This window comes from Narcine bancroftii, chromosome 3 (assembly GCF_036971445.1).
Source record: "Narcine bancroftii isolate sNarBan1 chromosome 3, sNarBan1.hap1, whole genome shotgun sequence".
Classification (NCBI taxonomy): Eukaryota; Metazoa; Chordata; class Chondrichthyes; order Torpediniformes; family Narcinidae; genus Narcine; species Narcine bancroftii.
The window spans coordinates 49,990,659-50,015,815 of record NC_091471.1 but is presented as its reverse complement, the minus strand read 5'-3'; the positions used below and the strand labels follow the sequence as shown (position 1 = coordinate 50,015,815).

The window sequence follows — 25,157 nt, the reverse complement described above, 5'->3', positions numbered from 1 at the left end:
GCATCATCTTTTAATTCCAAAGCTAGAGGTGTTAGTATTCTACTACATAAAAAGTTATCTTTTCATTGGACTCCTTTTTTGCAACAGCAGGTAGAGTGTTAGTGCAAACTGCAAGATTTTTTCAGAGACCTGGACATTGATGAATGTTTATGTACCTAATGTGAATGATGAGGCATTCATGACAGAGGCATTTTTGAATTTAAATCAGGCATATGATAATGTTTTAGTGGGGGGGTGATTTCAACTGTTGTTTGGTCACTTTATTGGACAAATCTCCAAAAACATTGGGTAAATCAAAAAATGGATAAAAAGTTGTCAATGGTAATGAAAGAACTGAATTTGGTAGAGATTTGGAGGAAGTTAAATCCGACAGAGAAAGACTTTTCTTTTTATTCGGCTAGACATGAATATTATTCCAGAATTGACTTATTTTTAGTATCGGCACAATTACAAGGTAAATTTGCTCAGGTGGAATATAAAAGCAGGATATTGTCTGATCACTCTTTACTATTACTTTCTGGTACAGGTTCTGATAGAGCTGAAACAACATATCATTGGAGATTAAATACAGCATTGTTGAAATGACCTGAATTTATCGACTATAAACGGGAACATATAAAAACTTTTTTGCAAATAAATGAAGGGTTGGTGCAGTGTAAGTTTGTTTTATGGGATGCTTTAAAAGCGTAATTATTCAGCATAAGTTAAGAAATGATATTTGGCAGAGAGTCAGGTTTGGAAAAGCAAATTGATAAATTGGAAAAGGAAGTACAATGGGACATTACAGAAGATAAAAATAAAACTCAGTTAACTAAGTTAAAGCTATGATATAATACTTAACAAATGTATCAATTTTTGAAATTGATACAACGATCTAAACATTATTATGAGCTAGGTGAACATGCCCACAGATCTTGGCATGAGGGGCTGGTGTAAAGGACAGGGTTTTGGCTTCTTGGATCATTGGGATCTCTTTTGGGGAAGGCATGACCTCTACAAGAAGGATGGGTTACACCTAAACCCAAAAGGGGTCAATATATTGGCAGCTAGGTTTGGTACAGCCGTTGGGTGCGGTTTAAACTAATTTGACAGGGGGGTGGGAACCTGTATGATAGGGCAAAGGACAGAAAAGATAAAACAGGAAAAGTTAGGTTAGGCAGCGAAAGTAAAAAAATCAGAAAGAGTAAGGAGGGTGAAAAAAGCAAATCTGAAGGCTTTATATCTTAATGCAAGAAGCATTCGGAACAAGGTAGATGAATTAGCTGTGGAAATTGAGATAAACAAATATGATTTGATTGGGATTACAGAAACATGGCTGCAGGGTGGGCAAGCCTGGGAACTTAACATCCCGGGGTATACAATATTTAGGAGGGATCGGCAAGAAAGAAAAGGGGGTGGGGTAGTATTGATGGTGAGAGAAGGGACCGACACGATTGACAGGAAGGATATTAACTCGGAAGATGCGGAATCTATATGGGTAGAACTGAGGAATAGCAAGGGGTGGAAAACGTTAGTGGGGGTGGTATATAGGCCTCCAAATAGTAGTGTAGAGGTGAGGGAAGGCATTCAAAGAGAAATTAGAAAAGCGTGCAATAAGGGAACAGCTGTCATCATGGGAGACTTTAATTTGCATATAGATTGGACTAGTCAAATTGGTAAAAATACAGAGGAGGAGGAATTCCTTGAATGTTTAAGGGACGGTTATCCAGACCAATATGTCGAGGAACCAACTTGGGAGCAGGCCATTTTAGATTGGGTATTATGCAATGAAAAGGGGCTAATCAGCAATCTTGTTGTGCGAGGCCCTTTGGGTAGGAGCGATCACAATATGATCGAATTCTCACTCGACATGGAGAGTGATGAAATTAAAACCGAGACTAAGGTCCTGAATTTAAATAAAGGGAATTATGATGGTATGAGACGGGAGTTGAGTAAGATTGATTGGGTGGTGTTTATGGGGGAGTTGACTGTGGATAGACAATGGAAAGCATTCACAGATCTAATGGAGAAATTGCAAAAATCGTTTATACTGGTTTGGCATAAAAATAAACCAAAAAAGGTGACTCAACCGTGGATAACAAGGGAAATTAGAGACAGCATTGGGTCCAAAGAGAGAGCATATCAATTGGCCAAAAAAAGTACCGCAACCGAAGACTGGGAGCAGTTCAAGATGCAGCAAAGGAGGACAAAGGGATTAATCAAGAGAGCAAAAATAAATTACGAAAGTAAGCTTGCGGCAAATATAAAAACCGACTGCAAAAGCTTTTATAAATATGTCAAGAGGAAAAGATTGGTGAAATCCAGAGTAGGTCCTTTGCAGTCGGAATCAAAGGAATATATAATGGGGAATAAGGAAATGGCAGACCAATTAAATTCTTACTTTAGTTATGTTTTTACAAGAGAGGATACAAATAACCTCCCAAGGATGTTGGGAAACATCGAGACAAATGCAAGGGAGGAACTGAAAGAAATCAGTATCTCTAAGGACATGGTCTTGGGGAAATTGATGGGATTGAAGGCAGATAAATCCCAAGGGCCTGATAATCTACATCCTAGGGTACTCAAGGAAGTGGCCATTCAGATAGCAGATGCTTTAAGAATTATTTTCCAGAACTCGATAGACTCAGGATCAGTACCCATGGATTGGAGGGTAGCAAATGTTACCCCATTATTTAAAAAGGGGGTAGAGAAAAAGCGGGGAATTATCAGCCTGTGAGCCTTACATCAGTAGTGGGCAAAATGATGGAATCCATTATTAAGGATGTAATAGCGGAGCATATGACTAGCAGAGAAGGGATCGGACGGAGTCAACATGGATTTACAAAAGGTAAATCGTGCTTGACAAATCTATTGGAATTCTTTGAGATGGTGACAGGTAAAATAGATGGGGGAGAGCCAGTGGATGTGGTGTACCTGGACTTCCAAAAGGCCTTCGATAAGGTCCCGCATAAACGACTGGCTTCCAAAATCAAGGCTCATGGGATTGGGGGCAAAGTATTGATGTGGATTGAGAACTGGCTGGCAGGTAGAAGACAGAGAGTTGGGATAAATGGCTCGTTTTGTGAGTGGCAGGCGGTGACCAGTGGGGTACCACAGGGATCTGTACTGGGACCCCAACTGTTCACAGTTTACATTAATGATCTGGATGAGGGGATTGGATGTAATATCTCCTAATTTGCAGATGACACTAAGCTAGGAGGGGTTGTGTGCACGGAAGAGTGGGTCAGGAAGCTCCAGTGTGATTTGGATAAATTGAGGGACTGGGCAGATACATGGCAAATGCACTACAATGTGGATAAATGTGAGGTTATCCACTTTGGTAATACAAACCGCAGGGCAGATTACTATTTGAATGGCAAGAGATGGGGAAGTGCAGAGAGACCTAGGGGTACTTGTACATCAGTCTCTGAAAGTGAGCATGCAGGTACAGCAGGCGGTTAAAAAGGCAAATGGTATGTTGGCCTTCATATCAAGAGGGTTTGAGTATAGGAACAAGGATACCTTACTGCAGCTGTACAGGGCCTTGGTGAGACCACACCTGGTGTATTGTGTGCAGTTTTGGTCACCTTATCTAAGGAAGGATGTTCTGGCAATGGAGGGAGTGCAGAGGCGATTCACCAGGCTGATACCTGGAATGGCAGGAATGACTTATGAGGAAAGATTGCGCAAATTGGGATTGTACTCCCTGGAGTTTAGAAGATTGAGAGGGGATCTCATAGAGACCTATAAAATTCTGGCAGGACTGGACAGAATGGATGCAGATGGGATGTTTCCAATGATGGGAAAATCCAGAACCCGGGGCCATGGTTTGAGGATAATAGGCAAACCATTTAGGACCGAGATGAGGAGGAATTTCTTTACCCAGAGGGTGGTGAATCTGTGGAATTCATTGCCACAGAGGGCAGTAGAGGCAGGTTCATTAAATATATTTAAGAGGGCATTAGATCTATTTCTTCAGTATAAGGGTATTAAAGGTTACGAAGAGAAGGCGGGGACGGGGTACTGAACTTTAAGATCAGCCATGATCTCGTTGAATGGCGGAGCAGGCTCGAAGGGTCGAATGACCTACTCCTGCTCCTATCTTCTATGTTTCTATGTTTCTAATCGAAAATGGAACAGGCTTTGAGGACTATTAATGCTGTTAGAAAAGATGCGATTGTTACTTAAGAGATTAATGATGAATTTTGTTTATTTTATAAAGATTTATATACTTCTGAAGTTGTACAAGATAATGACCGAATTGATGCATTTTTGATTAATTTAGATATGCCGTCGTTGGAAGATAAAGGTATTAAGGAGTTAGATACTCCCTTTAATGAGATGAAAATTAAAGAAGTGTTGTAATCTATGCCTAGGGGAAAATCCCCAGACGAGGATGGTTTTACTTCTGAATTTTATAAAGAATTCTTTGATACAGTTCCTTGTATTAATGGAAGTGTGAAGCAGACTACCAAAATTGGTTCTTTTCTGGAATCTTTTTCTAACGCACTAATTAGTATAATTCCAAAAAAAGATAGGAGTCCGTTAAAAGTTGGATCTTATCAACTGATTTATTTACTGAATGTAGACTAAAATAGTGGCAAAGGTTTTAACTAATAGATTAGATAAGTAGATTGACCAGGCAGGGATGTCCTTTGTCACCAGTCTTATTTGCATTGTTCATCAAACCATTGACTCAAATGATTAGACAGGATGAAAATATCAAAGGTATTAAGGTAAATTCAGAGGAATATAAAATAAATTTGTTTGCATATGATGTTTTAGTATATTTAATGCACCCTGAGCAATCGTTGGGACATCTGCAAATGTGATTAGAGCAATATGGTAAAATGTCAGGATATAAAGTTAACTGGGAGAAAAGTGAGATCAAGCCATTGGTAAAGGAGGATTAATCAGTTTGTAAACAAAAAACTCGACCTTGGTGGTCTGACGAGATTAAATATTTAGGAATAGTTGTGGATGTTGATTATCAACATTTATACAGGTTAAATTACTTACCTTTATTGAATAAGATTATTTTCTTTGGCTTGGCTTCGCGGACGAAGATTTATGGAGGGGTAATGTCCACATCAGCTGCAGGCTCGTTTGTGGCTGACAAGTCCGATGCGGGACAGGCAGACACGGTTGCAGCGGTTGCAAGGGAAAATTGGTTGGTTGGGGTTGAGTGTTGGGTTTTTCCTCCTTTGTCTTTTGACAGTGAGGTGGGCTCTGCGGTCTTCTTCAAAGGAGGTTGCTGCCCGCCGAACTGTGATGCACAGTTTGAGGTGATATCAGCCCACTGGTGGTGGTCAATATGGCAGGCACCAAGAGCTTTCTTTAGGCAGTCCTTGTACCTCTTCTTTGGTGCACCTCTGTCATGGTGGCCAGTGGAGAGCTCGCCATATAACATGATCTTGGGAAGGCGATGGTCCTCCATTCTGGAGATGTGACCTACCCAAGGGCAGTTTGATCTTCAGCAGCATGGATTCGATGCTGTCGGCCTCTGCCATCTCGAGTATTTCGATGTTAGGGATGAAGTCGCTCCAATGAATGTTGAGGATGGAGCGGAGACAACGCTGGTGGAAGCGTTCTAGGAGCCGTAGGTGATGCTGGTAAAGGACCCATGATTCTGAGCTGAACAGGAGTGAGGGTATGACAACAGCTCTGTATACGCTAATCTTTGTGAGGTTTTTCAGTTGGTTGTTTTTCCAGACTCTTTAAACATGACTTAAATAGATGGAAAGACTTACCAATAACCTTGATAAGACATGTTAATTGTAAAAAGATGAATATCTTTCCACGAATACAATACTTATTTCAATCAATTCCCGTAAACTTCTGAATTTTTTTTCAAGGATTTGAATGCTTTATTACAATTGTTTTAGTGGAAAGGTAAGTTGGCAAGAGTGTCATTACAAAAACTGACTTGGAGGTATGCCTTATTTTGAAGCAGCCCAGTTAAAATTCATTAATATGATGTTTGATATTGATCGACTTCTGACATAGGCTAAAGTGGAGATGGCCCAACTTTTTGAACAAAATGTAGATCAATTGATTTATAAATAGAATCCTCATCTTTTACAAAATTATCATCAACCAGAGTTAAAACACTTAATGGAGATATGGCATAATAAGAATCAGATTATTGGAACAAAAGGTAAAATTTCTACTAGGACTCTATTGTACCAGAATAAATTGTTTTCTTTTTCAATGAACAATCAATATTTGAAATCATGGGAAGAGCAAGGTATTAAGTTGGTACAAGATTGTTATGAAACTGGTTCTTTTCATTCATTTAATAGACTTTGGGAAAAATTTGGAATTATGTCAAATACATTGTTTGCATGCTATCAAGTTCGTGCTTTATTGTTAGATCATTTTGGATGTGAGTTAGTTACCTAAGCAAACAAAATTTGAAACTTTAATTTCAGATGGAGGCAAGAAAGCATTTATTTCAGAAATGTACGCTTTGTTACAACATAAAATGAGGAAGTCAGATCTGTATAAATCGAGAATTAAATTGGAAGAAGACTTAACTATTCCAATATCTTAGGAAGAATTTGTGAAGACAGTATGACTAAATTGATAAATGTGAGATATAGACTGGTTCATTATAATTTTCTTCATCAGCTGTATTTAACTCCTGAGAAAGTAAAGAAAGAATAAATAAAATATACAAAAAAAAGACAATCATAAAACAGTTGTTCAGCTGATCTTGTCTTCGCTGTTCTGCTATGTAAGACCCATGAGATCTTTAGGTGTTATTTACATTTTTACCTGAAGTTAAACATCTTATGGTATGTTTTTACATTTTTCACTAGACATTTGTATTTTACTTTCCCTTTTCTTAATCATTTTCAAGGTTCTCCTTTGTTACCTTATGGCATTTTCCAATTCCTCTGCCTTACTTTGACAACATCATATGCCTTTTCCCTTGATCTACTGCTCCATTTAAATTCTCTTAATAGCCTTGGCTGAGTCACTTTTCCCGTTGGATTTTTTTTTCAGTGTAAGTGAGTTACTATACATGCAAACTCTGTGTTATTAAATGCTATATCTGCTGTTTTACTGTTCTACCTTTTAATGTAGTTTTCCAACTTGCCTGCATCCTTGTGGCTACTTACTTTCTGTGTTTTGAAGACAGAAATCAATATGTTTTCTTTGCAATCAGGGGAATGAAGGGATATGGGCTCAGTGCAAATGAGTGTCACAGAGGTCAATCAGCTTTGTTCATACTGAGTGAGCAGTCACAAGAGATTGAATGTTGTACTCCAACTTCCATTTCTTACATTCTTTTGTCAGGCCTTCTTGGGACATGTCCCCAATGGTCCACCACTGAGACATAGTTGGTGCTCTGAGTCTGCAACACCTCGTGGGTTGCCACTGAAGTGCAGAGGGTTAATTCAATTGACTTTCAGCATCCAGAGAAAATAAGCCTAGAGGCCAATGGGCTGGGCCTTTCTTGATTGAGCATCATCTGTTTGCTGCCTTTAATTCAAGCCACAGAAACTCAAGCAAAATACAACACCAAATTATCCATCCTGTGAGGTGTTTGTTCTTTTACTGGCAAGTGCTTCAATGGAATCAAAGATGTGAATTGGTTTGATGATTTGCAGTGAAGATTGAAACTAAGGCCAAGGCAAGAAATGGATTATGATCAAGTATTAGCCAAAATCTTATTAAATGGTAGAGCATCATGCATCCAACTCTTGAGTATAGCTTGTATATTTCTACCTCATCAAACCAGATCTTGAGCAACTTCTGCTAATTGAACATATTTTAAGGGGAAGATAAGGTGGATTAGTTGTGGCAAAACTTTTAATGACTCTTACAACATTTTTTTTTTCAGGCAACACCTGCATTAAGGACAGAATGTCAGAAAAATTTTGTCTCACCTTGAAGAAGCTGGGTAGATGCACCATGGTGGCAATAAAAATTCAATGCTGTCGAACATGCCATAAATTTACCATCAGGATAAGGAGAAAAGGAATTGTCCGGAATTCCAGCAGAAGAGCAACTTCGGATTGATGAAAGGGAGTTGGGATTTACACTCGACTCCCATAAACCAGGTTCAGAATGATCCTCTGATGACATCACCTTTCAATGTTTGGGTGACAAAAAGAAATAAGTTATGCATGCAGTTCCCAGGTAAAGAAACAGTCTGATTGCATGACAGCTTTCTTCTTTTGTCACCTCTTAATCATTGCAAGATCAACTTGTTAATTTCTTCGGAAACTCGACTCTTTGGACTTAAAATACTTGCATGATCCTCTGTCTTATTCACAGAAGGGCCAACGTGAACCAAGGATTTTTTTTTCAGTTTCATTTTTAGCCATAAAACCAGAACACTGGAAAATAAGTAATAATACTATTTGATTTGAAAGGAATATATATTTCTTACTGTCCTTCATTTTCCCTAATGAACCTTTCCTGCAATTATTCACAGCTATTTCATGCTGTAGCCACATCGAAATATCGAGTTAACTTTTTATAACAGTGAATATCTACTGATAATTCCCTGAGATTATTGTATTGTTGTCTGGAACTCCCAAACTTTCATCAATTGCATTTGGTAAAGAAAATCTCGAGGCATTTTGTTGTACAAAAAATCACAGCCAGTCTATTATGATGAGAATGGGGAGATATTACAAACATAGATGCACATTATCAATTGACATAAATTAATTGGAAAATATCATTCTTATTCTGACAGGATGGGAGCTGCCACTTTACTTAGATTTTGGGCTTTCTTTTCATGAAAGACTAGCTGTGATTTTTCATACAACAAAGTGCCTCGAGATTTAAACAGAACACCTCTTGTTTCGATTTTTTAATATGTTTTGAGTTAGCAGGTTTGCTCTTGCGTAAAATTATCTTCTCTACAAAGCAACACAAAGCTGTTTTGGGCAATCACATCCAAGGAAAAATCTAGGTTTACTCTAAGATTTGGAGCAGTTCATAAAGAATAATGTGTAGCTTAAAATTATCTTCTTTTGCAGTGCAGTGCCTTATAAATGTACACATTATCCTTTATGAGCTGCTCCAATTTTCTCCAGGGTGAAAGATGCACTGCATATTTTTTTGCTCAGTTAAATTATACATCTGTCCACATCTGTAAAGGAAAAAAAAAAATCAAGAGCAGCATTTTTTTAATGTACTTGAAGCAGGAGATGAACATGGCTGATTGTACTCTCCAGCTTTTGAGAATTGATTATCTTCAGCATTGGGTTTCATAGCTATTAATGTAGATCAGCTGAATGGTCAGTTGATGTAGCCTGGAGTTGTATCTACTGCAAAGGAATGGAACATTAACAAAACACAAAAGCTGCAGATGTTAGAATCTTGTGTGGACAAAGAATTGTGTGGGAACTCAGCAGGTCAGACAGCAAACCATGGGTAGAAATGGTCAGTCAATGTTTTGGGTTTGAACTGCTTATCAAGTATTGATGAAGGATTCAGACTTAAAACAATGACTGATTTTTTTTCTACTCATTGATACGGGCTTCACTGCTGAATTCCTCCAGCAATTCTTTGTCTGCTCAATGGGAAATTGATACTTGCCATGTCTGTTGTCCCCAGAATTACAGATTGTAGTTTATGTTCCCCTGCACATGATTTAATGACAATTAGACAAGGAAAGCTAAATATTGGCCCAAGTGTTGTTATAAGTGAATGTGTGCATTAAAACAATCCTGTTATTCTGCCCATTAAAGTAAACTCCAACACGTCACCTCCTGTCGATATGTCCATCTACCTACCTACACTCATACTGTGTCTGCAGATTCTGCCTTTGTCTTGTAATCCCCATCAACAAATATTCATTGGACATCCTTATGCACAGGATATGCCAATAGGCAGATCCCTTCTCATCTTTATACTGTGGAAAGTCAGTGGACCCGAGTTAATCTTTCAGCCACAAGCCAGCTGACATTTGCTGTGAATATGCAGTCCCCCACTTCAGATGGGCTATCTGAACAACGTGTGAGAACAACAGATACACGTGGTAGTGGCTATCTGTGGCAGAGACAGCTACATCAGAAGAGGCCGTGTAATCTTCCACCACTCCTTCTTGAAGGAATTTTCTTTTCTTTCCATTTTTTTTCTCCTTTCTTTTCATGTAAGATGACATCAGAATATGGCAATTCCTTGCTAGCCTTTAAAGAAAACTTTTCACTGTTTTTCCATATACATGACAATAATAAATATATCTAAATCCATACTATCAGAGTCAGGAGATGGGGCTGTCACAACTACCTTGTGGAAAAGATTTGTCTCATTCAGTTATATTGCATTCATTGTTAGCTTGTGTGGACCGGCTATTAACCCTGATGCTAAAACCATGACAGTTCTAATTCACACCTTTGGTCTCCCAGTGGAAATTTGTGCATCATGCAAGATGTAGCAAGATGCAAACATTTCATTGAAGAGATGCACTTTGTGGGTATATTATCACCATCTACCAATAGAGATACTCACCCCACTGGTGTTTGGGTTTTCAAATGGAAAGAGCTCATTTGAATCAGGAAAAGCATGTTGTTACAGTTCCTTTGTGATGGTTTGTCTGATGAAAAGTGCATAGAGCATCAAGCACAGGAAGCACTGAGGCCTTAAAGAAAATAAATACCATCCACAATGGGATTGTCTTGTCTATTCAGTAAGCTCTGACATGCAACAAAATCCTCAGCATTCCATGTTTGTAGCAAAGTTTAAGTGGGCCATGTTGGGGATGCAGTTATAGCCACCAATCAAGGTTACTCCCATTCCAACCCATTGCCTCTCCCTACATTGGAACCCTACATACAACCCCACATAATCCCTGAATGGACATTTTTGGCACTTATTTTTTTGTTGGACGGAGCTGACATAAAGTGGTGTTTTTATTTAAAGAAAAACATTCATGGCCTCCAAATCCCAAAGATCTATTGGCTAAGAGCATGTCAACCACCAGAACAGAACCTGAGCAACTTCACTCTACTTGTGTTGGGGCAATGAAGAACTCATCACAAGATTTGTAGGAAGGTGAAGATGTAAGTGTATGCATGAGAGTATTTTACAAATTAGATAATTAAATTTCTGTAGTTTGTAGAAGAACATTCTGGTCTGCAATAGTTGTGTTCATTGACTGGCAGGTGGCATTTTATAGATTAGTGGGAATAGATGTTGAGTAAAAGAAGTGTATAATAGTTTCATAGAAAGTCCTTTTGGAATAAGGACACTAATATTCTTCACTATGTAGATGGGAAAAATAATTGTGATGTTCAGATTCCAAAAGGCCTTTCCTTGAAACTAGCCACTGCTACCACATTGTCCATGAAAGCCAAATAATTGCAATTAAGGAGTGGACAACTATAAAGTTTGGGCATCATTAGGAACTAGGAACATTCCTCTGAAATCTTTTCCTTAAGATTCATAATTACAAATATTGTCACAGAGTGGAGAAGTATTTGGCCTCCAGAAAAGCCTATCCATTGTTACTAACAAGTCTCACAATTCAGTGTCTGGCTCACTTCTGTCAATTTACTCATCAAAATAACTTACAATATGTAATATCAATGAAAACAATAAGTGATAGAAATACTCAGCAGTTCAGACAGTATCAGTGGAGAGAAAAATGAACATTAATCTTTCAGGTCAATGACCATTCATCAGGATGAATATGATATAATATTTATTAGAGGCTCCAAAAGCTCAGTGGTTAGAGCACTGGTCTTGTAAACCAGAGTTCGCAAGCTCATTCCTTGCTGGGGCCTCATATCTGTGAGGGGCGCTGGACAAAGTGGTGACTATCTGTCTTCCTTACGGTAGACAATTTAAAGAATTTCGTGTTTGTTACATTCTAAATGTAGTATTACTTGACAATAATATGCAGTGACGCCCAGTGGTATAAAATCAAAACTGCAGCAGTGTTGAGCCTTATTCAACAGTTGAAAATTCAGCCAACTTTAAAGCATCATTATATAACTGATAATTCTGTAATTATTCCCTTTAATATTTAAAAGATATGCTTTCTATGTCCTGAGGCCTCGACCTGAAACATGGACAGTTCTGTTTCCCCATTGCTGCTGCTTGACCCACTGAGTTCATCCAACAATTCGTTATTTTTTTGTTCCAGATTCCAGCATCTGCAGTTTCTTGTGTCTCCATGTTTATTACTTGAAGATCACTGCATTGTTGTACACAGCTGCTCTTCCTTCATTAGTTTTGTCTGGGTTTTGTGCTGGGAGGCAAAAAAGTGAACACATAGCTGAGGCAGAAGCAAGAACACCTCAATACTCACATAAAATATTCTGTATACTGAGCAATGTTGAGAACAGAATTGCGGTCAAGAGGATCAAGACAAACAAGATAAAGCACTATTCCATGTCAGTACTCAAGAACAGGCAATCAGCCTTCCTGCCACTCACCATTACCTGGGAAGACAGATATTAATGCCAAAAGGTGAAATGAAAGTTGAAGGTCACTTTTGTACCATATACTATCAGAACATCAAAAAAAAAAGTGGATTAGGAAACAAATAGCATATTAAAAAAAGATCTTAAACGTTTTATATCGTGGACAAATGTTTGGGACAATTTTGAATTCTTTTATATTGTACTAAATCCGACTTGATAAATTATTCATTTACTAGATATTTCTGTGGGTGGACTGTCAACAGTTGTTAGCTCTGGTCTTCAGGATTTTCAGTTCCTGTCATGGTGCTATTCAATGATGGTGCTCTCTCAATAAACAGATTGCCTCATCTTCCTTGTGAGTGTGTTGCTGGACAGCACATAAACCTTTGTTATATTTTTATTCGCTAATAGAAATGAATGCTAAATCTTAATAAATAAAAAATCTTGTAAAGGTTATTTACTCTTGCATTTAAAAGTCAAATGTTACTGCAATACTAGCTTATCAGGGATTTCCATAATCATTCTTTTCAGCATTCATATTGTACATTAAAAAAAATTATATGGTGAAAATATTCTGTATACTGAGCAATGTTGAGAACAGAATTGCAATCAAGAGGATCAAGACAAGCAAGATAAAGCACTATTCCATGTCAGAAAACTGAAATTAAAGCAGAAAATGTAGGAACTTTCAAAAGTTTGGGCAATGTGGCAAGGTTAATTGAAAAAGGTTTGCTGTTAAAAACAAGCTTCTTCTGGAACTTTTACTGATGAGATCTCACTAAACATATTTTCCAATCCACTATGAAATATATGAAAATTGACCCAATTGTGTTCTCTTGAATTTGAGAGAAATTATGAATGATGCAGAAGCTGTTTTGGTAGTGGTCTTTTGACTGGAAAATGTTTCGAATTGCATGAAATAAGGGTAACATAAGTGGTCACAATTGTGGTGGAAGCAATTTTGAAGACTGAATTAACACAGAGAAAACACATTGATATTACATGAAAGCATATTGATTTAAGTGCAATTTTTAAAATCTGTTGTAACAATGAATTAAAACTAAATAAAATTAGTAACTACACAGCTTTGATATACATATAGCTTATTCTTTTCTCAAAAGAGCCAAGCATGAATTCAGTACATGCAGTCAAGAAATTAAAGGTTTTTTGGAAAAATCTGTTTACATAATGTTGGTAACATGTCATTAACACGCTATGTATTTCAAGCAATGCCTAATATACTTTTATTGATACTACATTAAGCAAACATTTATGTGCTGTGCAATAATCATCCATTGTGATAACGTCAATGTTTTCAATTTTATAAATGGAAAGTAATTAAATGAATGATTTTGTCACGTCATTTTATTCATTTAATCAGGATATATTTAATGTAAACAAAATGTACAAAAGCAAAATATTGCAGATTGTTGCTATCTGAAGTAAAGGCAAAAGTTAGTATAGTGCTAGTTTTAATCATGTCAACTGATTCCATGCCCAGGTTCACTACTTCAAATCTCATCGATCACTTATCTTTTGAGTTGGTTGCTGAAGGTTCTGCTGTCTAAAAATGTGTGGTCAACTTTGTGCTCACCTTCACTGGCACAAAAATGTGTGGTCAACTTTGTGCTCACCTTCACTGGCACAGTACAGGGGCCCTGCCCCAAAATCCCCCTCAAGCGAGCAACTCTATCTATACATTCATGGATGACACCACCGTTGTAAGCAGGATCCAAATAAAGAATAATTTCCTGGTCAACCCATATTGAAAATGGCTGAGAAAGTGCACCAACACCCTTACTTCATCAGAAGCCAGAGGAAATATAGCATGACCCGCTCATTCCCTCCATAATTTCTGCAGATGCACCATTGAAAGTATTCTGTCAGGGTGCATCACAGCAGGTTACAGAAACTGTTCTGTCCAAGACTGCAATAAACTGCAGAGAGTTATGAACCCTGCTCAGGCTATCACACAAACCCCTCTCCCTTCATTGACTCCATCAATACTTTCCACTACCTTGAAAAAGCAGCCATCATATTGAGGGGCTCATCCCTCTTAGCCACATTCTCTTACCCTTTGTTGGAGAGAAGATTCACAATTTTTTTTTAAATTTAAAATGTAATATATTTTTTTAAATTTAGACAAACAGCATGGTAACAGGCCATTTTGGCCCACAAATTGTGCTACCCAATTTTCAGCCAATTAACCTACACTCCCGGAACATTTTCAACAGCAGGAGGAAACCAACTCCCCATGCAGAAACAGGGAGAATGTACAAACTCCTTACAGGCAGGGTGAAATTCAAACCCTGATCCCGATCTCTGTCTCTGTAAAGGCGTTGCGCTAACCACTACACCAACCATGCTGCCCCACAGCTGTGAGATCACACACCAATAGGTTAATGGACAGTTTCTTTCCCACCATTATCAGACTCCTGAATGCACCTCGCACATGTAAAAAAAAAGTTGACTTTGCTCTGTACTAACTGATCTTTTTCTGCTTGTTTTCCTGCTGTAATGTGCACAGGTTAACCAGCAAGACTTCACAAAACAAACTTTTTCACTGCATCCTGGATATGTGACAATAAACTTGGACTAGAACCTGAAAAGTGAGGGTGGAATTTGGCCATCTGCATTTTCTAATATTGATTCTAATGGTTTTTAAATGTTTGCCAGTCAGAACATTCAAAAATTACAAGTTGAAGTAAATAAAAAAGTTAAAAATTAGAAAGAACTGAACACATAAAACAAGTAAATAATTAAAAACTTTGAATTAAAGGATTTTTTAAAGTGACATATGTTACAAACTAATAAACCATTATTCATACCAACAAAGGAATAGCAATGGAAATTTCACCAGTCAATGGTAAATTCAATATGATAGTTTTTTATTAAAGTATTAATAACATAATATTTCTTACTTAATTCTACCTTAAACTCCACTATGCACAAATGTATATGAGTGTGTGATTAAATACCAAACTATTGCTGTTTAAGCTTGAATCTGGAAAAGTCCATTTTAAAGTCCAGTTTCCAATATCTTGTTGAACTTGAGCATCTTTTTAAAATTGAGGTTCTGAAGTAATTATGAAGCAAGAGTGAAGCATCAGATTTCTTTAAATTGTTGTTCAAAAGCATAATGAAGTATTTCGAAAGAACAAATCATGAGACTTGTTTAAAACTCAAAAATTCCTTTTGTAGAGTAGTTTTCAAAACAATGCTCCTTCATATGAAGAAAATTCTTCAATCCTCCATATGAGTGATATTCCACAAAATTCCTCTTTTCCTTAGGAGTTATGGAGTCTGTACCTTTCACGATGATTTCAAATTTCTTAATCAAAAGTGAACATTTTTCTGGACACCAATGAGGCTGCCTCTCTTTTCTTAGAAGGGCAGTCAGAGTGTCTATTTTCTCTTAAAATGCCACTGGGTGTTCCTTCTTTTAATAAGAAGAACATATCCTTTTCAAATGATTTTGAAACTTTTCTTGACAAAGAAAACAGTCCTGTATTCACAAGAGATAGGGTTTCTTCCATCTGACTCAAAATCTATCTCTCCCTCTCTTCCAGATATATGTTTCTCTGAAATCATGTGACACAACATCACTACTGTTTCAATTTCATTTTGCCAAAAGCATGAACCTTTTCAAATTACCACTTCACATCCACAAAAATATCTGACCTCATCTCTGTCCAAGAAGTTTAAATGGTTAGTGTTTCCGGAAAGTCTGATGACCACAAGCAAGAAATGTGTTTTTGTTTAAATGGATGGCCTCCTTCAGCAGTTCTTCCTATGTACTTGAATACTTCAGTTTTTAATAAAGTAAACACTCCATTGTTCTTAAATCGATTAAAATCCACTTCAGTTCCATTAGGACCTGGTTCTTCCAGATATGCAACTCCAAAATGAACTCTCTGAGTCTCTGTAAATGTAATGTGACCTGTATGCAACCCTGTATCCAGCCCTCAAGCTAACTTTACTAAGAAATATATATTTTATAACTAAAGATTAACACAAAACCATTACACATAAATTGCTTTTATGGTTTCCAAAATCTATCATCTTTAAAATCAGTGGGCCCAAGGGTATGCCAGCGTGATTGCCCTCCTTCCCCGCTGAAGGCAAACTGGTTTTCAGCATCTGTTGTTAGTCCAGGGATCCTGTGTTTCACAAGAGTGCTGGAACTTGGTTTCAAAGGAGTGAGCTACTTAGTTGAGTTAAGGTGATTAAATCCCCTGATGCTGCCCAACCTGCTGAATATCTGTGGTATTTTTGTTTCTATTTTTAAATCATGCTTAAATGATAACCAGACAGTGCCTGTGGAGAGAAAAATAATTAATCTGAACACTCTGAACACATTTTATTCTTACACTTGATTTAACAACTAACTTGGATTTGTTAAGATGTCTCAAAATAAGATGACCATTTAAGATTGAAATAAGGAGAAACATCTCCATTCAGAAGTCAGTGAATCTTTGAAATTCTCTACCTCAGAGGAAGAGGAAGCTCAGTCATTAGACATTTTCAGATAGGAAAAAAGTCCAAATATAAAGGTGGAGAACCTCCGCCGCAACACATAACTATATACCTCCTTGAATGTATGGAGGCGGTATCTGAGCGGCATAATGCAACCGCTCCGGGAGAGCGCTGCACTCTGCCAATCAATCTGAATGTACAGCGGCAGTATAGGGGTGGTCTGATGAAGCCGTCAACCGCATCCCATCTCCCCACTCACCCCTCTCCCTCCAAGACAGGGATGGCAAGGCAGTGGGAGCACTCGGGCAGTAGTGACTGTCAGAGCAGCTGAGACCGTCGTGGCAGCGGAGCTATCAGCAGGGTGAGGCGGGGCAGCAGGGACAGTGGGGGCAGCCGGAGCCAGTAGCGCAGTGGGGACCATGGGGGTGCGGCCGGTATGCGCTGGGACAGCCACACCGTACCACTTCAGCCTTCAGGCTGCTCTTTGCAGCTCAAAATGCAGCAAAGCAATGGCCACCTTCCCTACCCATAATCTCCCATGCAGCTGGAACTGTTCTGAGAACCACAGAGCACTTCCAACTGCCTGGGGGACTATAGGTAGGGAAGACGGCCATTGCCCTGCTGCATATTTATGATGAGTGGCACCAGCCGCTATAAGGCGCCTCTGGATATGAATGGGACGCTGGAGCAGCCTTTTAGGACTGCTGTTTGAAAGGCAAGTTCTTCGTTTTTCATCTGCTCCTGTAGCCGGCCTCAAGGCAGAGGTCTGACATGAAATGGCCTATTAAGTCCACTCAAAACACAGGGTTTTTGATATTCAGTAAGCATAGAATCATAGGAAAGGTGAGAATTGATTTTGCCTTCGGTGAAAGAAGTAAAAGTGATATGTTTTTTTTGATAGAATTTGCGTGATTTTACTGATCTGAATGTCCACCATCTTAGCTTTGGTCTTGAGATCTTGAAATCTTTGTTTCCTTAAGCAAATATAGACAACATACCGGAAGTGCGGTAATTAAAGAGGCGGGATTCCATTGTGCGACATCAATACATGCTATTCATTAGCCCGTTGTTCACGGAATGTCTGCAGTTAACTTTAGACTGCAGGCATTCCAGGAAATTTACTAGAGGTCAAGAAGGTAAAATATCAGAATGGGAATGGTACCCTCATCCCCGTTCCAACCTGTTTACTCAGCCTGCATTCCGGGCACATAGCAATAATTTTCTGGAATGCAGAGGCTTTGTAAAAAACATAAGAGAGAGGGACAGAGCTAGAGGATAGGAGGCATGGGGGTGGGGGCCCAACAAAACGAGATAAGTCGATGTTAATCCCATCTGATTGGACGCTGCTCAGGTGAAATATATGTTGTTCTTTCAATTTGTGGGTGGTCTCAGTCTTAAATTGCATAAGACCATGGACAGATATGCTAGCAAGGGAATGAGGCCAGCTGTGGTGCTGTTGTGCTGAACGAAGCAATCTCCCAGTCTGCGTCCAGTCTCTCCGATTTAATGGGACACTGGATACAGTAGATTACCCTTGCAGATGCACAAGTGAAGTGAAGCTCAGGTCCTCGAATGGAGGTGAAGGAGAAAATATGGATGCCAGTGGAGCATCTCCTGCGGACATAGGAGTAGGTTTCAAGACGGTTGTTAGTGGAGAGGGAGGAGTAGACAAAGGAATCATAGAGAGAGTGATGCCGGCAGAACTCAGAGGGTAATATGTATCTGGTTTTCAGATCACATAGTAAGTGGCGGAAATGTCAAAGGATGATATGTTGGATGTGGAGGTTGGTAGGGTGGTAGAGATTATTGTGTGTGGGGCAGAGGGGGTCATGGCAAGGCAGATGTGTGGGTGAGGGCCAAGTTGATGGTGATTGAAGGGAAGCATATCGGTGAAAGAAGGAGGGCATCTGGTATAGACGACCTTGTCCTGGAAGAAGATGCAATGGAGACAAAGGAATTGAGATAAAGGAATGGAATTTTTATAGGAGACGGTGTGTGAAGAGGTATATTCAAGGTAGCTGTTGATGGATTTGTAGAGGATGTCTGTCCATAGTTTGTATCCCGAGATGGAGTCAGACGTTAATAAAAGGAAGCCTGTTGCCAAAGATGGACCAAGTAATATGAGATTGGGGTAGAAGTTGGCAGCAAAGTGCATAAAGTTAACAAGCTCATCATGGGTGCATGTGGCAGCACCAAAATAGTCATCGATGTAGTGGAGGAAGAGTTGAGAGGTCTTGCCTGTGTCGGCTTATAGCATTGATTGCTCCATATAGCTACCAAAAAGACAGGGATAGCTGGGTACCCATGGCTACACCTTTGATTGGAGAAAGTGGAATGAGTCAAAGGAGAAATTATTGAAAGTGAGGACAAGTTTTTCCAGCCGGAGGAGGGTGGTGATGGAGGGGTATTGGTTGAGTCTGCTGTAGAGAAAGAAACAAAGGGCATTTAACACCATCAGTATGGGGGATGAAGATGATGTAGAGTGATTGAATGTCCATCATGAAGATGAGGCGGTTAAGTTCAGGGAACTGGAAGTTGTTGATGCTCTGTTCGCTGCAATAGCATGGATCTCCCAATGGCCACCAATTTCAATTCCCCATCCAATTCCCTTCCTGACATACCTGTCCATAGTCTTATGCACTGCCAGACTGACACTACTGACAAATTGAAGGAACAACACCTCATATTCCTCTGAGCACCCTCCAAGTGAATGGCATTAAAATCGACCACATTTCTGTTTCATCTTGTATTTGTATGTGGGAGTTCTTAGGCAACACATGGATGAAGGAAAAGGTTCTTTATTTTAAAGTTGATATAAACAGCACATGAGGCATGCCACGAGGCTGCAAGCCTCCATTACGAATCTAACATAATGTCTCTTGATCTGTGTCAGCCCCCTGCTGGCAGATAAGTACAATCAAATGGGAGCTATAATCCTTAAGGCATTGCTAGTTGCATTGAAAGCAGGATCATTATCATTACATCTCCCTTTCTTAAAACAAAAGTAGTTTACTTTTAACTAACATGCTTTCTTTGTAGAACTTTGAAATTTTAATTTTAGCACCAAGAACGTACATTTTCATTACTATCAACAACGTTAACATTTTAAAAACTCATTTTATGTTCACACTTACATACACTAAAACTTGAAGTGCGAATAAGATAACACTACCTCATTCTATAACAGGAGTTATAGAATGTGTCAGGTAAGTCTATGAACTGACGGTGGCGCCTGCTACAAATTCATCATACATCATAGACTGTCTCTCCTTCACTTTCCACAATGAGGACTTTTTTTGCCAGGTTCAGTTTCTCACAGTCTGTTAAACCTAGTATGGCCTGTACATCATTTGGTACCACATGTGCTCTCTGTCCTTGTGTTTCACTTTGACTATGCATTCTCCTTGCACTGGTGTATCGGTACCTGAATATCCTGTCACTTTCACTTTTGTTCCGTACATCTTTGGTTTCGATCTAATCTTCTTAAAATCAGTCTCTGATATTACATTAATTTGTGCTCCAATATCCAATTTAACTGAAATGTATTTGTCATTCACTTTTAATCTCAACATCAAGTCTCTGTTTTCTTTCTTGTTTTCAGTCACAACATCTACATAGAATTCTTCTATCTCCCTTTCATCTACTGCATGAACCTTGCTTTGTTGTACTTGGTTCCTACAGCAAAGGGCATAATGTTTGCTTTTGTTGCACATATTGCATGTTTTACCATATGCTGGACACTTTTTTGGTAGGTGTTGTACAACGTATTGATGACATGGCTTTTGATTTCCCCTTTCATTTTTGTTCACTGGCCACACCTCTCTTTCCACTTTGGTGTGCTTTTTGTTAAATGGTTTATGTCCATTCTTGCTCACTGCATCCACGTGGTAGCTAGTTTCACTGAACAGCTCTTTTGCCTGCGTTTTACAGTTCCTGTAGCCCTGCAGTGTGCTACAGCTTTTTCCAGTTCTAGATTTTGCTCTCTTAGCAGTCTTTCCCTTAGACTATTATCTAGAATACCACACACAATCTTTTTATCAGCAAGTCGGTCAGTCCATCAAATTCACACCTTTTACTTCTCTTTCTCAATTCAGTCACATACTGACAAACACTTTCTTCCATTTTCTGTACACATGAAAAATCTGTGCCTCTTAAATGTCACTTTATGTTTAGGTATACAGTATGCCTCAAATTGTTCCATTATTTTTTCTATTTTCATTTTGTCTCCTTCAGCAGCAAATGTGATTATTATACACCTCCAGGGCTTCATTACCTATGACATGTTAGAAAACTGACACTTTCTCTTTATCATTTTTCTTGTCAGCTCCAACTGCCACTAAATACAATCCAAATTCTGTTTAAATCTGTTCCAATTTTCAGCCACATTGCCTGTCAGCGCTGGTGGATGTAATCCTTCCATGTTTCACTGTGTTAGCTTCTCTTCACTGATCAGTTGCTGACTTTAGATTTTCCTTTTAAAGTATTTCCTTCTAATTTCCTTCATCCCACTTCTGACACTGTTTCATCTTGTATTCATCTGTGTGAGTTCTTAAGCAACAAATGGATGAAGGAAAAGGTTCTTTACTTTAAAGTTGATATAATCAGCACATGAGGTGTGCCATGAGGCTGCAAGCCTCCATTACAGATCTAACATACTGTCTCTTGCTTGTGCCAGCCAAGCTGGTGGCAGCCAAGTGTAATCAAATGGGAGCTATAATCCTTAAGACATTGCTAGTTGCATTGCAACCATGATCATTATCATTACTGTTTCCATTTGACCACCACCCACCCCCCCCCATCTTCCCCCCATCTCATGTCCTCTAGCTTGGCTTTCTTCTCTCTCTCTCGGGGCCATTTTATAGAGTAAAAAATAGACTGTAAAGGTGGAGATTCTCCTCCCTCACATTACTGACCCTACCTACCTTCATAAATACTCTGGGAGCAGCTCCAAATCACCAACTCTGATCCTTCCGGGGGTAGACCCAGCGCTAGAGCGGAGCACTCCACTTCACTTCATAAATGTACAGGTGTTGCAAGCAGCTGGCTAGGGAGTGGTCTGATGATGTCACAATGACACCATTAGCCTGTGACCCAGGACCGAACAAATCTATTTAGTGAATCTATGCTAAACAGTTTGTGTCAGGCAGAACGCTGGGTAATTCCTGCAAGTAACATAAATTTCAGACTAGGTAATGAACTCATCAATTTCTTAAAGGATATTGATAAGTCAGCTCAGTTCTGACAGCAGTCTTTTCCCTTCATTGTTAAATCTACAGTGATTGTTTTATTGTCATCAATAGAGGATGAGCAAATAGAGGCTCTTGGGAGTTACTACCTCAGAAGATATTTCCTGGAACCAACGCACCAATGGCATCATGAAGAAAGCCTCTACTTCCTCAGGAGTTTGCGGAGGAGCTAGTGGAGTTGTTCAAGTGAACCGGTACGGACTTGAAGGGCCGACATGGCCTGTTTCCATGCTGTAAATGGTTATATGGTTATATGGTTATGGTTATGATATTTAATAATTACATTTGAATTCTCAAACTATCTTGGTTAATTTAAATATTTTTAACCTAACTTGATTTTAGTTATGCTAGACTAGCAACATAACACCAACGAAATGGACCCTAATTAGATTTCCTATGCAGGTTAATCAGGCAAGTCTTATGTTTTACAATGAAAAATGAAAGGATGTACATTAAGCCTCAGACATTCAGTGAAATTCTCCATTGGTAAGATGAAACAGCATTTCTTAAACCCAGGCAGATCAACTGAGATTTGCTGGAGCCACAAGTGTCTCAAAGCTTATTTGCATTTTCTGTGTTCTGTATAAAGTAGTTTTAAACAAAGAAGCTTCGCATCCAAAAGGTTGTAACCTGTCAGCTGATTAATGAAAACAGGAGGTGGAAGAGAATAAAGAATAATTAAATCTCCTGATGAATATGGGATATTGAATCAAACACTGCAATCATTTTAAACCATTCCATTACAATTTATACTATGTCATGGCTGCATATTTCCCACAAAGTTGTTAACTATATTCAATTGTGCAAATCATCTGCATCCATTTTGATAATCGCGCTCCTGTCAAGGTACAAAAACAACCTCCTTTGAAGAAGACCTCAGAGCCCACCTCACTGACAAAAGACAAAGGAGGAAAAACCCAACATCCAACCCCAACCCACCAATTTTCCCTTGCAACCACTGCAACCATGTCTGCCTGTCCCGCATCGGACTTGTCAGCCACAAATGAGCCTGCAGATGACGCGGACATACCCCTCCATAAATCTTCCTCCGCGAAGCCAAGCCAAAGAGAGAAGAGCAGGAATGAGCAGCCTGTAGTGTTGGGTAGACAAGGTCACCTCACTAAGACTGTTTGGTCTCATTCAAAGAACACAGTCATATATTTAAGGCATTTTCCTGCATACAAATTGGGTATCATTTCTTTGAATGTATTGTTACAAATTTATGTTTTACATTTTGCATATCCTCTTCCCAAAGACAGGGAAATGAATTGTTGTCAGTCATTTAATCTCATGTACGTCATAATTAAGAGACATCTTTCTTGTATATAACAATCAACAGAAGTCTGGAAGGGTTGCTCTCAGTACACATCATATCCATTCTCTGCCTACCTGATTTCTGGTTTTCAATTAACACATGCAAATAGTTAATCACCTCTAATCTTAAACTATTAAAATTAACAATGGTGGCAAAAACTTCTGGGCAGAAACAATGTCAACCAGGAACTGAGTGGCTTGTCAAGTGTTGCTCTCAGTACACACTAATATCCATTCTCTGCCTTCCTGATTTGGTTTGCAATTAACACATGCAAATGGCTAGTTTCACTCTAATCCTAAATTATTAAAGTTAAACAGTGGGGGCCAAAATTTCTGAGCAGAAACAATGTCAACCAGGGACTGAGTGGCGTCGTCAGTGTTGCTGAATGCTTATTGTAGCCTTTGACAATTTACAACACGTCTATCAGTAGTCAGTTAGCACTATTGCATAATTAAAAACCAGGCAGGCATCAGGATATCTGGGTGAGAATTGATTCCTGTCTGGAAGGTTCTTGACTGAGTATAACTTATGCTGGTTTACTTATAAACAATTTTTGTTGCTATCTTATAAACACAACTTTCTACATTTCCTTCTACATTTCTACACCATTTTAAAGGGAACGATAAATATTTATGGCATAGGATGAATGCAGCTGATTTCTGAATATTATGATCCAAAATATCCCATGTTCTTTCAGGCCTTATTTCCAGATCTACTTGCTGCACAGGTTGACAAGGTAGTCAAAAAGGCTTATGGTATGTTGGTCTTCTTTTGTCTGGGATTGAATTCAAGAGACATGAGGTATTTTGCAGTTCTACAAAACAATTATTAGAACATCTTTGAATGTTGTTTTCAATTCTCGTCTCCTCATTACAGGAAGAATATGGAAGTTATGGAGAGGGTGCAGAGGAGATACTGTATACCAGGATGATGCCTGGTTTGGAGAATCTGTCTTATCATTGTGGTGAATGTCTGCCAAGCTGCCTGTCTCCCCTCTTGCTGTACTAACATTAGCTGTGCATTATCTCTAATGTTAAGGACACTCCCCTTGGGTATAACTGTATATGCACCTATTGTCTTTCAATATTGTACCATGAGTTTCTGCTAATAAAAGCCATGATTATTGTTTGACCACATCGTCTTTGTCTACTTCATTAACTGGTACTTAAATCATCTCCAAGGATCTGTCCTGGAGCCTCCATGATGATGCAGTGGCTATTCTTTGTGAGGTGTCTGAGGAGATTTGGTATATTACCAAAGAGTCTCGGAAACTTCTACAGCTATACCATGGAGAGCATTCTGACTGGTTACATCACTGTCTGGTACAGAGGAGCCGACTCTCAGGACAAGAATAAACTCCCGAGGATTATTAACTCGCCCTGTGACATCACAGGCACCAGACTTCACTCCATCAAGGACATGATGAGGTGGTGTCTTAATAAATCAGCCTCAATCCTCAAGGAGCTCCACCAGCCAAGCCATGCCCTCTTCTCTCTGGTACCATTGGTAAAAAAGATACAGGAGCCTAAAGACGAGCACTCAACGGTACAAGGAGAGCTTCTTCCCCACTGCCATCAGGTTCCTGAATAATCAATAATCCAAAGACACTGCCTTACTTTTCGTGCACTCTTATTTTATTATTTTTATATAGTAATGTTGTAAGATGGTTGTAACAGGGATATTTGCACTTTGATGCTGCCACAAAACATCAAGTTTCATGACATGTTCATGACAATAAATTCTGATTCT

At 38.9% G+C, this 25,157-nt stretch overlaps 1 protein-coding gene across 2 annotated transcripts in view; it reads left to right on the top strand.

Moving 5' to 3' along the window:
* adamts12 (ADAM metallopeptidase with thrombospondin type 1 motif, 12) overlaps nucleotides 1–24,472 on the top strand; it is a 727,938-nt gene extending 703,466 nt beyond the window's left edge. Inside the window, exons 24-25 of one of the 2 annotated variants that reach the window (XM_069924031.1) lie at nucleotides 22,148–22,287; nucleotides 24,285–24,472. In XM_069924031.1, the coding sequence (XP_069780132.1) occupies nucleotides 22,148–22,266 (119 nt within the window). In that variant the 3' untranslated portion in view covers nucleotides 22,267–22,287; nucleotides 24,285–24,472. Of the gene's footprint in view, nucleotides 1–7,828; nucleotides 13,719–22,147; nucleotides 22,288–24,284 lie in introns of those variants that run through there. The other variant, XM_069924030.1, reaches the window with a different exon arrangement.
* The last annotated feature ends 685 nt before the right edge of the window (nucleotides 24,473–25,157 follow it).